The 15,540-nt window shown below is 38.4% G+C and overlaps 1 protein-coding gene and 1 long non-coding RNA gene across 2 annotated transcripts in view; both read left to right on the top strand.

The window, feature by feature from the left end:
- Nucleotides 1–5,533, top strand: part of crata (carnitine O-acetyltransferase a) — a 62,337-nt gene extending 56,804 nt beyond the window's left edge. The window contains exon 14 of the mRNA XM_081613682.1: nt 4,807–5,533. Coding sequence (XP_081469808.1) covers nt 4,807–5,022 — 216 coding nt within the window. The 3' untranslated portion in view covers nt 5,023–5,533. The remainder of the gene's footprint in view (nt 1–4,806) is intronic.
- LOC145554188 (uncharacterized) lies at nt 1,475–3,632 on the top strand. The gene is made up of 2 exons (XR_014090226.1): nt 1,475–1,787; nt 1,881–3,632. It is a non-coding gene; the product is annotated as an uncharacterized LOC145554188 (long non-coding RNA).
- Nucleotides 5,534–15,540: the final 10,007 nt, after the last annotated feature.

Raw genomic sequence — 15,540 nt, 5'->3', positions numbered from 1 at the left:
ATCACTGAAATCTTTCACTGATATTTCCAGCCTTAATTTTATCCTTTAGTCTGAACTTGTTTTAATGGTAAAACAGGTCCAATAGTTTTTACAGGTTTTGATGTTTTAACTCAGTTCAGGTCTAAATAACAGCTGTGGTTGTTTTTAAATATTCTAGGGGGCGCTGTGTTATGTCACCATAATCACTTATTATTGATCAATAATTGATTGAAATGTGATCGGCTGTCCTCTGTCACCACAGACTGATTCTATCTGGATTCTCTACTGATAAAAGCCCAGATAAATCCTCTGTGATCAATAAATTATTGACTTCATATTGAAATATTTTCCATCCACCAACCAGAACCCAGATATCTCAGCCGGGCCACAAACACTCAGAACCTACTGGTACCAGTTTGACTCCACTATGAAACTGGGAGCAAACTCAGCTGGTTGTCTGAGTTACAGATGAAATCTCAGAGAAAATTAGAGTTCCTAGTTGAAATCAGGTGCTGCAGCTCTGAACCAGAACCAGGTCCAGTTCTAAGATAGATTGTTTTAATATTCTTTCTCCAAACATTATTCTTTATGGTGAAAAGAAGGTAAAAAGGGTTAGCTACAAAATGAATAAGAGTCAATAGGCAGTGCTCAACAGTTGATTTGCATTTGCATGGTACTCAGCAACTTCATTTAAATACAAAAACCTCTGCTAGGCACAAGGGGAAGGGGGCTGGTAGGGGAATACGGACACACAGCATTTTTGACCATTTTTGGCAGTGTTCGACTCTGACTAAAAGCTCTTGCCGAAAGCCCTCAATCTCCATGCGCACGGCAGAACAAGGTGTCAATAGCTGTCGAAAATCCCATTTTTCATCCTGTGTAAGGTGTAAAGTTTACCTTCGACTAAACGCCCCCCAAAGGCATCCCATCGCCCCCCTTTTGTAAAAATGTCCGCCAGCACCCCCTGCCGTCCTCTGAACGCCCCCTGGGGGGGAGGTACCGACCACGTTGAGAATCGTTAGTCTAAATGAAATAAGTAACTTACACTATAAACTATACTAATAAAGAAATAAATACTAACACGATGGGGTGGTGGTAGGAGCATCCACCACAATATCCCTTTAAAATATTCACAAAATTTCCTTTACCTTAATTTCAGAAGCTTTTGTTCCTCACTCAGCTCAGCCTTTAAGTTGTTTTTCTCGTTGTGACTGATCCCTCACAGCGGAAATCAGTAGAACCCCCACTTCTCCCTGACAGACCTTTTGGAGGTATGGAGGGGAAACAGCTGTTGTTGTAGCTGAGCGGTGATCAGCCCTCTCTGATCAGTCCTTGCTGGATGCACCAGCAAGAGATGCTGTTTGCAGCACCAAAATTGTGGAGTGAAAAATCTTTAAAAGATGATTTTTCAAAAAAAAGCTGCTGAGAATCAAAAGTTTTCAAGAAACAAATGCTTTAATAACATCTGCAGATAGACACTTGACAATGTGAGAGTGGGCTCTGACAGGAGTAACTGGAGATAAAAGGAGAACTTTTATCTCCACCTCCAAGCCTGGATCCACTCTCCTGTTTTATACAATTTCTTTTCCACATGCAGGTAGGGACTGAAAACTTATCTGCTTAACCTTTAACTCATGTCTAAGCAACATCTTGCAGACTGAGGCCAGGCGCTGAAACGATGTGACTGGGCCACTTCCTATTACAGCTCTGAACAGCCTGCATTTCCTGTTGAAAACGGCTTCTGAGTACAGACACTATCCGGTCTTTGCACACTGTTGAGCAACAAGTGTATCAGACTTTAAATAAAAGTATTTAACCCCTTGATTTTGTTGTTTCTTCAATATGATGCTAAAAGTTTGGTCTATCACTGATCTAACCTTTTCTTTGTGAATCCTCTCCAGGACGTTTCGAGTTCCACTTGGACCTTTTGAGTTACCTGAGTTTTTGGAGGAATCCTCTCGTGACGTCTCTGCACTGTTCCCTCTCGATCTCACGAGGAAGACGAACCTGTCCGCCCTCCAGCCCTTTGAACCACCCGACCTGCAAACCACCTAGGAAAAGCCTCGCCTCCCCACCGCTCGCTCTCCAGTTAACTACAAGTAAGAACTGTCAGAGCCTTCTCAGAACTGAAATCCCCTTCCGCATTTGAACTCATCATTGCTCTCTTCCTGTGTGCAGTAACCCTCGGACCCTGGAACCCTCTTACTAATCCTTTACCTCTCTGAGTGTTTCTGCATGTGGGTCAAGAACCTCAAACCCACCATGACAGAAACCAGGGTAATTTGACAAGTGCATCCCAGTTTTCCATGTCTGGCATATAACCATTCGTTTTAGCTTTTAAACTGGTTCTATTGACCCTGTGTCCAGACAGGGATAATCAGTAGCCCAGCATCATGAAAAATATAGAGTACAAGTTAATGTCAAATTTTAATGAATCGAGTTTGATGGATTAAAATGCCACGCCCAAATCGAAATCAATAAATCGATGCTATCGCACACGACCGTCTGTTAAATCTGCGTCATAAAATGCTTATCGTATTGAACATCTGTTTTAATAAGGTTTTATATCACCTTGTCTGATTAATAAGGTTATATATATACATTGCTTATCGTCTAAGAACATGTCTTTTGATTTAAATTAAGTTATCAAAATAAAACAGACAGGATTCTGGAACCTTCTCTTAAATCAAATGGTGAATAATGAGCATGTCAGACCCCCCGCCACCTTCCCCCCTTTCATCATATAAAATTTAAGTTCTTATCAAAATGAGACAGACAGAATTCTGGCAACATGACCTTTGGCCCCAGTTATTCCTCCCTAAATGGAAAGTTTTAGGCTTTTGCAAGTTTGCTGATGCAACTCCTCCTCACACACATAGACCCCCCCACCCCCAACTGCTCTTATCTTCCTGTTCCCCTGCAGATGCCCCATCCCACTTTTATTAGTTTATGAGCCAATAGAGATCAAGGTGCAGGATTTCTGTTTTTCTGTTTTAAAGATTTTCCGAGGCCCTGTCATTCTACTTGTTGCATTTTAGAGGAAGAACCACTTGCTCTGACAGAAAAAATGGTTCGCGTTAAAAGAGAAAAGCCTCAAAAGAGAAGACAGCAAGAAGCTAATCAACTAGCATGTAGCTCATCTGCTCCAACCTCAGAGACTACAGATGGACAAACCACCACGAGACCCTGCTCCATGGCTGATGCTTCATCCTCTACACTCCTGGATACAAATCTGGTCTTACCTCCATCAGCAGCGTTCGAATCCTCGGTTCAGCACGAGATTCCCACGTTCCAGGACTCCGAGCATATTATGCCTGACTCCAATGAATCCCACTCTGCTGAAGCTCCTTCATCAGGTGTGGGAAAAACCAAGACCTCCTGGTGTTATCCAGTGGGACCTCCCTTCTCTGTGAGACTCCAGGCTCGGTCTATTAAATTCCAGTCCATAAATTGGATGCTTCCCAGAAGTCCACCTTTTTTGTGCAAGAGAAAACCTGAAGACAAAAGGCAGCAGGTTGTGAAATGAGGTGGAGAAGCTGGTCTGCTAACATCCAACTCAACTGCTTGAAGATCCAAAACATCAGATGGGAATCCCACCACCAGACCAGCTCCATGCATCACTCCAAGAAGTAAATCATTACAGTTGGACAAAGTTTCCTCTCTATTTATTTATTTGTTTTTGCTTCATTCATATAAATTTAATCCAATAAAGAACTTTTATCTCCACCTCCAAGCCTGGATCCACTCTCAGTCACTTCATCCCAGTCAAGGCTGATGAAGAAATTAAGGTAAAGGAAATTATAGTCATTATGTACTCAATAGTTAAGCATTTAATAAATCATGTTAATTGTTATATTAATTTCAAATCATAATGAAAAAAAGAAATAGTTTATTTCATAAACAAAATATCTGTGTTCAACTTCCTCACCGTTTCCTTCCCTGTGCTGCACTCGGCTTGTATCAGAAAACCCAGCAGTCTGTCTCCAACAGCCACTTTAAGCTGTTGCTTATTAAAAAAGAAAAGTCAAGGAAATCTGGTTCTACTGTTCCCTAACTCAAGTATTTACTAAGCCATCAAACATGTACAAAAGTATTAATATTAGTACATGTTAACCATTTTAAATTAAGTTAGAATTGCTTACCATGACTTTACTTTTCTTGTGTCAGACTGTTTTCTATTTATCATTTTAAACTTCTCTCCTATCTAGAGAAACAGAAGAAAAACACGATAGCAGCAAACGATTAAAGAACAAACTTTTTCATAGAGATTATGACAGAGCACAAGAATGACAGGACCGATTGGAAGTTTGATAGTTAGGTCAAACCTGATTCATATAAAAGTAAATGCGTAATTAAAAATTAGCTTTGTGCATTTTATAAAATGCACAAAGCTAAATAAAAACCCACAAAGGACAAATAAAGTGAATTGTAATGTTTCTGGAAACAAAAGCTGATTTAAACTCCTGCTCCACTGATGAGGATCTGCCAATTGGTGTTTGTCGCTTTTATTTTCATCTGAAACACCAGATTCCACAGCACATCTACATGCTAAGGTTTCATGGTCAAGCTAGCATAACTGAGCTACTTTCCTTTTCTTCGCTACAAATTGTTCCTAACCTTGTTAACTCGCTTTGCTAGTGTTGACAATTGGTAGCAATGCACTGCATCCAGTTTCCTTTAAGATTTTGTGCGTTATGTTGCTAACTTAGAAGCTAACATCAATGCTAGTCATTGTTAACTAAAGCAGAGGTTCAGGATCCTGACGTTAGGCTGTAACCCAATTCTCTCCTGGTTCTGGACTCTGACCCGCCCTCTGGTCCCCCTCAGGTCCCGTCTAAGACGGACTGCGTGATGTGCTTCAGGCCGGTGGTAACCCACGGTTACGGCGTCTGCTACAACCCCATGGACGACCACATCAACTTCGCCGTGTCGGCGTTCAACAGCTGCGGGGAGACGGACGCCGGCGGCCTGGCGGCGGCCGTGGAGGAGGCTCTGCTGGACATGAAGGTTCTGCTGGACCGGACCCCCAGGTCCAAACTGTGACGGCTTCCCCGACCTGCAGGGGGCGCCGCTCTGATCAGCTCCTCCATCGACACTCTGCACTTTAAGATCCTCTGATTCTGATGAACAGCAGAAAAATCAGCTGGAAAAGTTTAAATCCACCAGAAATAACAATTAGCTGATTTATTTCCTGAATTATTCAAAATGTTTTATAGGATTTAAGTTTTGCAGAAACAATCGGATGAAGTTAATAATCAGCCATTGCTGTAAGAAGATCGTTTTTATACTTTATTTCAAATAATTTTACATAAAGTCAGAATGTCTGTTTCCCTCCAACATGCTCATTAGCAGTTTTAAAAGGTTACAGTCACAAATTCACAGCAATAATTTGGATTATTTAGTTATTGGAGGAAATTATTGGCTTCACTTTTCTAAATAATTTCAGTGCTAAATACATATTTAGTTTGTGAACCATGTGGTCGGGAAGCTGAGCCTTTAGTTCACTAATAACATATTTAGCTCGTTAATTACATAGTTGGGTTACATACTAAACATTTAGTTATTGACTAATTAGATAATTAACTAAATATTTAGATGAATATTTAGTTTGTAAACTAAATATTTCCTTGACAGGCTGAATGTGTGTTTAGTAAGTTAAATATATTGGAACAAAATCTTTGGTTATGAACTAAACACTAAGTTTTTAGGTAAACATTTAACTAATTAAGTATTTAGTTATTTAAATAGTTTGATAATATTTAGCTTCTTTAGTTTTCCTAGTAAATATTTAATTTGCTGCTAACTTTCATAAATTAATGAGTAAAGTTGTGAAAAAATAACTCTGAAAATTGAATCCATTCTTTTTCTCCTATAAAATACTAAATAATCCAAATTATTGCTGTTAATTTTTTATTTGGCTCCATATAAAGATTTGGAGAAAACTGCTGAGTTGACAGTTTTCGGATCCAGCAGTGAAGTTTCAAGTGAAGACTCGACGTCGTGACCTCTGGAGCTCTGCCGGGCTCCAGAACCCGGGAGGAGGTTCTGCTGCGGATCGGCCCGGTTTGTGTCCAGAACCTCCAGAGATCTGGATGATTGTGGAGTAAAGAAGTCGCTCCGCTTTGTGAGAGTTTTGCTCTTCGCTCAGACTGTAGACCAGCTGACCAGCATGAAGGTTTCTGCTCTTCTTCATGAAACGTTTCCTGGTTCACGGCGGCGGCCATGTTGTCTTCCTGCTGACAGATTCGTGGAGCTCAGCTGAATGAAGAATCTGACGTTTTGCTGATCATCTGTGGCTCCGTCTGTTTAACGCAGCAGTTATTTTAATTTAACATGATTATACAATATGACTGTATAAACTGGTTTTTACCCTGAAAATGAAAACATGATTTCTTTATTTTTATCGTTTATCTGTAATTGAACTTTTAATCCCTGTTGATGATTAAAAAGTAGCTTTGATTGGACTAAATATACATATTTGTGTTTGAACAGCAATGAGATGAGAGGAGATTCATAATTTAGATTTTTCTCTCATTTGGGTTAAAATATGGTCAAAATAATTTGTGGTTTAAATTTTGTGAAACTGAATGAAGTTTATTGCAGCTTTAGGGAATGTTGCTGTTTCCACTCGGGTCGTTCAGGTTATTATTGCTTAAATATGTAAACTAACTGGCCCAGTTTCTTCATTTCACTCTGATAAATTTAATTTAACTCTGAGCTAAAATATCCCCAGATTAGATCTAAACCTGGTCACTTTAGTCGTTTTTGTTCTAAATTATTTACGTGACATTAAGCAGAAACGACAAAACGTTATAATATAACCATCACTTGAATGGAAGGTCAGGTTTGTCTCTACTGGCTGAAGTTCAGATGTTTTCTAACATTTGGGTCATTAAATAAAATACAGAAATATATTATTTTTTTCCTTCAGTGACTGAATATTCAGACGTTTGGTGAACTTCAGGTCCGAACATTAAACTTTATCTTCATTAAGCCCATATTTCTGTATTAAATATGCTTTTTAATGGTGGTGTGTGATATCCTAATGTCACGTTTTCATTACCTGAAGTGAAAAACCCAGGAAAGCTTCCTAACTGGTTTTAGGTTGTTTCTCTGTGATAAAGTTCCTGAAATAAACAATTGAAAATATGTGTGAAAGTGATGCAAGAAAAATAACAGGTGAAACTAACAGATATAATTTAGTTAACTAATATTAATTTACCTATTTAGTTTAATAATTATTGATAATTCTGAAACTACTTGAGTTTTACTGTATTCCGCATTAATTTCCTGTCCAGCAGGGGGCGGTAATGCACTAGTACAGCTGGTCTAACACAAGAAGAAGAAGTGATTCGGCTCCCCAACCCGCCTGTTGGAGTAACGGACCGTAATGATGCCGGTGAACCTGAATGTTTTGTCGCAGGAGCGCGGCTGTTTAAGGTCGCTGTATTTATTTACCTGTAATAAGTTTATTAGTTCCCTGATGAAGTTATTAGAGCCGCTTTTTTGAGCTTTAGCGGATGTTCTAAGAAGCGGCGTTTGTTCAGTTGCTGAACTCGCTGAAACAGCCGAGAAACAAAAATGGCGCCAGGAATCGGCAGCGGATTGAGACCGGGCTCGTCTGGTAATAAACACCCCCATGTTTTTACTCTGTCCCTCGTACAGAGGGTTTGGACTTTATGCTATTCAGAACCGATTCCTGGAGGTGCGAACTTTGTTGAAGTTTTAAATGTTACCGTATAGCTTTGTCTGTTACGTGTTAGCATTAGCATGTTAGCTGGTGCTAAGGCTATAAAGCTTTCCGGTGTTCTGATCACCGTCACTGTAGGAGGCGCTGTTGCATTTTAACACGATGCTAAATGCTAAAAATGTCAGCTTTCAAAAGGGCAGAGAACCAATGCAATAAATTACATTTAAGAAAATCAGAAGAATGAAAAGTGACATCTGACCTCTAATATTATGACTATTATGGATTAATAGACGGTCACAGAATATGATGCTGCTTATCATATACTGTAACTCATAGAAAATACTAATATTTAATCCAAACTGTTTCTGCTCATTTTATCCTTGATATAATAAAAAGTGACAAAACAACATTAGTGGTCAGATAGTTACTTTTTATTCTTTGGAGGAAGAAGAAAACTAGCAGAAACTAATTTAGTAAAATATTTATTAAAGCTACAGTGTGATGACAATATATGATGAGCGCTGTCATATTCTGGGATCATAGTTATGGCAAAGTGTTGTGTAAAACTGCAACACCGCCTCCTACTGTCACAATTTACGGCTTCCTTCACTTCCTCTGCTAGCGTCGCTAAAACTGCATAAAAGATTATGTACTTTTGGTGTTTTAGACTATAATTCTAAAAAAAATGCAGAAAGTCGACGTCATTAACGACTTCTGCTTCTGTTCACTGATCAGGTTGAAATTCTGCCAGAGGAATAATCCACCTACATGGGAGAAACCCAGATGAAGCAGTGAGTGGAGGAAGGAAATGACCGTCTGAGAAACCAACATGGCGTCAGGAATCAGATGGAGGATGGACACTGGGAGGATCTGCTGGACTCATCTAGAGGTCAGTGAAGCAGCTGCTGAAGCGGCGGACCAAGAAGACGTCTCAAGGTAAGAGCTGCTGTGGTTGGTGATGCTAAAGCTGCTGATGAAGGCCAAAGCGTCTGGCTGTGCTGGTTTGTTTTCTCTGCTGAGAATCGATGAGCTGATGAGGATTCTGCTGTGGTCATGTGACCTGGATGTTTGGATGCAGCCGGTATGTTGGAATCTGAAGTTCAAGTTTGAACATTAGCTTTGATTTGCAGTAAAAAGGAAATATAAATGGCTGCCAACTTCTCTATGTTTATGTATTTTATGAACTGAAATATATAAACATTAAGTGATTTAGTTTGGCTTTACTGACAAATGTAAATATTGAACTGAAGTTTCGGGATTAAAATAAGGACTTTCATTTAGATTTCAAAGATAAAAAACAGGAATTTTAAATCTTGTTTTAAATTTACATCATCCTAATTTTTGTTTGAAAGTAAATCTAAATACTTGAGAAACTGGTTTCCATACTTGTCAGTATCATCTACTGCAGTTATTAATGGGAAACAACATTTATTCAGATCCTACAACCAATTGTTGGTGCCGGAAGAACGCCCCATCTCTTGTAATTTCATCTTTTCTACACGACGACTGTTAGAGGAGAGATTCAAACACGGTGGAGACATCTGCTGAACTACAGGTTAGAGGTCACAGAGGTAATGTTCAAGCTGTTTGATCCACAATCTGAGTTTTAGAATATAAACTTGTAACCGTAGCTCTCAGACTTTTATTTTGAAGTTAGTCGGTTACTTTCTTCACGTCTCTCTGACTCATATTTATATAAACTTGTACATTGTAGAGAAGAGATTTAGTTTCTGTAAGTACATTTTAAATATTGTTCCTTGTTCTTTTCCTTGGGTGAAAGCAGTAAATGTTTATTGTCACAGGCTGGCGAAGTCTGTAGCTTCATAGTGTTAGCATGAATAAGCTGAACATGTCTAGTTTGTCTTCTGATCTAAAACACGTCATTAAATCCAAGTGATTGACATTTTTATGAGGTTAGTTTCAAATCCATGTTGTGGCCGTCAGCTCTACAGGCTTTAAGCTAAATATTCTCATTATTTTTTATATGAAAAACATTTAGAATATGTACTCTAATGGAATAACTAACTTCCACCTCAGTATAGTTTCCCTGCATTAGCATAAGTTTCTGATATTTACTTGTTTTAAAGCAGTTATGAAAGAAAATGTGATGACGGAAAGTTTAATAAATAAATATTGATTTTTTTGTTCTGACACTTACTTTAGTAAAACAAGGTCCAGTCCATTACCTACCAGAGAAGTTGAGGGTAATTAAAGTACTTCAGGAGGATCACACTTTGTTCTCTTAGCTATGGCACCTTTCTTCCTGCAGGGGGCGCCATTTGAACTACTACTGCAAATAACTCCATGTTCTCCTAGAGATCATCCACTGACTCCTGTGTTTCTGTTTAACCATGTGTTTTTAATGTTTAATCTTTTTTTAAAATGTTGTTAACCCTTTCTGTGTTTTTATCAATCTCTCAGTGTTTTACATCAGAAATCCACAGAAGTATTGTTTAGTACCTGGAACTGGACACTAATGGCCATCTGAAGGAGTTTATTTAAAGTTGCCACATCAAGCCTTTCAGACAGACACATGAAAGCACAAATATTGATAGATTTGTGAATGAACAGGATGTTTTACATAAAATATGTTTTCTCATGGCCTTTTCTTCAGAGGAAGCTCTAGAAAATGGAGGAAGTACGATACCTGGGTGAGCTGGCATCCCACCCAATATGATGGCCATCAAAACATTGCCCTACAAGTTTAAAGGTACAATGTCATATTTGTAGATTTGTCTGGTAATGGATAATTTTGAGCTAATGGTTGAGAATTAAATGTTTTGTCATTTTCAGTATTAATACTAAATGTTATATGGACTAAAAAGAAGTTTAGGTGCTGATCATTAGCTCTTGTCGAGATGAAGACTTTGAAATCATCATATGGACTTAAACTGGTTGTCCATATGCTGGAGTGGAGCAATGTTCCACGCAGATTGCTCCATGCCGGAAAACCAAGGTAGGATAAGTTTGCTGCCTAGTGTAACTGGTCCTCAATTCATAGAAGACTGGAGTTCAAGGAAATGGACACAATGGAGGTCAAAATGTTCTACACATATTGCCCCACACAGGAAAACCAAGGTAGGATAAGTTTGCTACGTAGTGTAACTGGTCCTCAATTCATAGAAGACTGGAGTTCAAGGAAATGGAAACAATGGAGGTCAAAATGTTCTACACGTATTGCCCCACACAGGAAAACCAAGGTAGGATAAGTTTGCTACGTAGTGTAACTGGTCCTCAATTCATAGAAGACTGGAGTTCAAGGAAATGGAAGCAAAGAGGTCAAAATGTTCTACACATTTTGCCCCACAGGAAAACCAAGGTAGGATAAGTTTGCTACCTAGTGTAACTGGTCCTCAGTTCATAGAAGACTAGAGTTCAAGGAAATGGAAACAATGGAGGTCAAAATGTCTACACATATTGCCCCACACAGAAAACCAAGGTAGGATAAGTTGCTACGTAGTGTAACTGGTCCTCAATTCATAGAAGACTGGGGTCAAGGAAATGGAAGCAAAGAGGTCAAAATGTTCTACACATTTTGCCCCACAGGAAAACCAAGGTAGGATAAGTTTGCTGCCTAGTGTAACTGGTCCTCAATTCATAGAAGACTGGAGTTCAAGGAAATGGACACAATGGAGGTCAAAATGTTCTACACATATTGCCCCACACAGGAAAACCAAGGTAGGATACGTTTGCTACATAATTTAACTGGTCCTCTGTTCATAGAAGACTGGAATTCAAGGAAATGGAAGCAAAAGAGGTCAAAATGTTCTACACATTTTGCCCCACAGGAAAACCAAGGTAGGATAAGTTTGCTACCTAGTGTAACTGGTCCTCAGTTCATAGAAGACTAGAGTTCAAGGAAATGGAAACAATGGAGGTCAATATGTTCTACACATATTGCCCCACACAGGAAAACCAAGGTAGGATAAGTTTGCTACGTAGTGTAACTGGTCCTCAATTCATAGAAGACTGGGGTTCAAGGAAATGGAAGCAAAAGAGGTCAAAATGTTCTACACATTTTGCCCCACAGGAAAACCAAGGTAGGATAAGTTTGCTACCTAGTGCAACTGGTCCTCAATTCATAGAAGACTGGAGTTCAAGGAAATGGAAACAATGGAGGTCAAAATGTTCTACACATATTGCCCCACACAGGAAAACCAAGGTAGGATACGTTTGCTACATAATTTAACTGGTCCTCTGTTCATAGAAGACTGGAGTTCAAGGAAATAGAAACAATGGAGGTCAAAATGTTCTACACGTATTGCCCCACAAAGGAAAAGCAAGGTAGGACTAGTGTAGCTGGTCCTCAATTCATAGAAGACTGGAGTTCAAGGAACTGGAACCAATGGAGGTCAAAATGTTCTACACGTATTGCCCCACACAGGAATACCAAGGTAGGATAAGTTTGCTACATAGTGTAACTGATCCTCAATTCATAGAAAACTGGAGTTCAAGGAAATGGAAACAACAGAGGTCAAGATGTTCTACACATACTGCCCCACTCAGGAAAACCAGGGTAGGATAAGTTTGCTACGTAGTGTAACTGGTCCTCAATTCATAGAAGACTGGAGTTCAAGGAAATGGAAACAACAGAGGTCAAGATGTTCTACACATATTGCCCCACACAGGAAAACCAAGGTAGGTTTTCTGAAAGGTAGGTGTTATGATCTCTGGTGCAGCAATCAAAACAAATCTGGTCATTGGGGTGGGGGGAAATGCAACAAAACCCAAACAAATAAATAAAATGAACATTAAAAGCAAACATTGAGTCAACCTTGAACTCTTTTCTATGCCACAGTATTCTAGTGTCAAATGTTAGGCTATAATATTCAAAATATTCATATATTGATTTCTAATCTTTTCTTTAGCTTCGGAAACGTCATTTATTTGCACGTAAAAATGTGTGGGTATTGTTTATTGTATCATTTCATCTTTAATTTACCTTTAAATTTTTAAGTTTAACGTGAGGTAATTTTATTGAATTTATGTTAAGTGTACATTCAAATGTGGAGGGGTAACTTTTGTTCCGTGGACCATGTGTTGCCCAGGGAAGCAATGGCTGGTGCACTTTGAGCCACATGGGGCATTCAAGCTGAAGAAGCTGTAAGAAATTAAACTTTATTCCTCTGGAGTCATTGCGGCTAATGAGGTACAGTTTTGTTTATTAATATCTTTTATGTATGTAAATACGCCATTTATTGTGAACTGATTCAGGTTTGTGTTACCTTTTTTTGCAGTTCTGACAACATTTTTTGGGGACTTTGAAAGATGTTTCCACAATAAATGACTGTTTAAAACCAAGAACTGCGTTAAGCTTTGATTTAACTCGAGAGGAATAACAATGTCTGTCTTATGCACACCCCTTCAAATAAAAGGTTACTTATTATTGTCTGAGGATAAATTTGGTTCATTTTATGTTCTGAAGGCTGTTCTGTAGTCCTTAGCTTTGCCACCAGGTGGCACGGCTGTCTGAGGGTGGCATTTTTCTTTTCATATACTAAACATTGTTTCAAAGAAGCCGTACAGGGCAGCAGATGTGGTGTTTGTTGGCAGCTTTGTGATTTTGTTTGAGTGTGCGTCCATATGAGTGGTAGGTTCCCGTGTATTTATGTTTGAGTGGCATTATAAGTGTATTTTAGTACCTTTAACATTTTCTGTTAGATTTAATCTAGAATAAGCGAAGGCCATGCTACGCTAATTTATATTCTACTATGGTAACCCAGAATTGCTTTCTTTTACTTTGTTTAACTTTAATATTAATGAAACACACAAGCAACATGATTGTAAGATTTTTGTAATGAGTATGTACATTCATAGTGGATTGTAATTTTTATTCATTTTTTTGTAGAACCACACAAAAAGAACAAAACCATCATATGGCTTCATTATTGCCTCTGGGTCATCTAGGCATCTAATTGGTGTGCACCAGGGCCGTGCAGAGACCACTAAAGGGGCGCAGGTACTCAACAACAAAAAAAGGGCCCATCTAACCGCATTCTAGGATAGAATATTAACAAACAGCTTTCGGAGTTTAATGAACAATGATAAATTACAAAAATGTGACATATACAATCAAAGCTAACGAACATCTCTATATAGAGCATAACACTATGCGTATTTATTTTATTAGTAATTTCTTTGTGCAGGTCTATTTTGTTATAGGAAAGTTTTGCAATATTCAAACCCGCAATTTAGCAAGATATGTAAATCAGAGCTGGACCACCAGACAAATTTAGTCTTTACAGAATTACGCTATTAAAAAATAAGGGCACAAAGAAACCTTTTAGTGACTGTAATCTATAAAAAGAGCTGCCTGTTTGCTGCAGTGGAGATGAAGATGGTCCTTTCAGGAAAGCAGAGCTGCATCAAACTTTAATGTGGAACTGCAAAAAAAGCAAATATTGAATTGTTAATCTATGTCACCATGAGAAAAGCCAACTGAGTTTTGCTTAAAATAAAAAAAAAAAATTTAAATCACACATTTTTGACTCATGAAGGTAACTTTCTTTTTTGCAAAACAAACTTATTTGCGCTTCTCAGAAATATTTTCTTGCTATTCTAAGTTTTTGTTTGACTCAAAATTTTGCTTGTGATTCTCATATGACGTCTTGAGCAGGGCCTAAAATCACAACAAAATATTTCTGATGTGTGCAAATAAATGTTTGGTAAAAATGAGTTATTTAATTTTAAAAGTCTTTTAAACAAAACTTTTTTTAAAAATAGGAATCATTACAATTCCAAAAGTTTTGATTACAATTTTATTTTACTTAACTCAGTTTTTTTTCCATTGAATAATTGGGAAACAAATTTAACTTCATACTCTGTGAACCAGACCCTAAACTTAAAGTCTGGGTTGAGTTTTTTCCCCTTCATTAATGTCACTTTTATTACATTCATTATATCTATCATGGTAATTCAGGGTGAGTTATTTTTAATTCTAAATTAATATCCTTGTTGGACTATTATTTAAGTGTTATTCTCCTTCAAGATACATTTACCTAATGCCAGAATAAATGAAATGTACATTATGCAGCAAAGGAAATTAGAAGATCGGACATACAGTATATCCACTATGGAGATGATCGGTTTTGGACGGGCAATGTGCCCTTATTGCATAAGCGATACTAAAGAATGACTGATATCATTAACAATACAGGGGAGAAGCTTTTTAGTTATCTAGCTTTGCTAGCAAAGTTGTTAGCTAGCACCTAGCTAATAGCACAACAACAACAACCTAATGTCTGTATGATAAAATACTGAATCGATAGATAAGAACAGTTTCTCCTCACCTGGCTGCCTCCTCCCGCTCAGTAGTTCTTCAGAGAAAGGCAGACGCAGAGGCCTGTCAGTATCTGTTGTATTTCATTACCTCTCTGCTTAAACCGCGACTCCGAGCTGAAGCAGAAACGATACTTCAACGTTTTCCGTCATCTGACAAGTAGCAAGTCTACTCCACTTTATTCACCAAAAACGTTTTTTTTAATTCACCAAAAACTGTTCTGTAATTTGGAACGTTCGCTACGTTTAGCTCCAGTTAGCCGCCTTATCTCACTGCGCGAGAGGCAACTTTGTCATGCGTCACGGGCAAAAGGTCAAAGGTAACAAGGTGACCGGAGGTCTTATTATGTTGTACAGAAAAGAAACAAAAAAGTAAATAATTTTAGCACGTTTTTATGTCTCAGAAGAGGGCTTAGAAAATAAAAATTGACCAAAAGGGCACTTGGGGGCAAGAAGCAAAAGGGGCAGGTACTCAAGCCCCCCCCGTTCCCCCCTCTGCACGTCCCTGCTTCTATCGTTCTGACTGCACATTTAGGACTGTTGAACCATTTTCATATGTGTAGATCATGAAAGGATAAACTGACCTTCCAACC

The sequence above is a fragment of the Poecilia reticulata genome, chromosome 12 (assembly GCF_904066995.2).
Source record: "Poecilia reticulata chromosome 12, P_reticulata-male-v2, whole genome shotgun sequence".
Lineage (NCBI taxonomy): Eukaryota > Metazoa > Chordata > Actinopteri > Cyprinodontiformes > Poeciliidae > Poecilia > Poecilia reticulata.
Note: the sequence above shows the minus strand (reverse complement) of the source record. Positions and strands in the feature narration are given on the sequence as shown.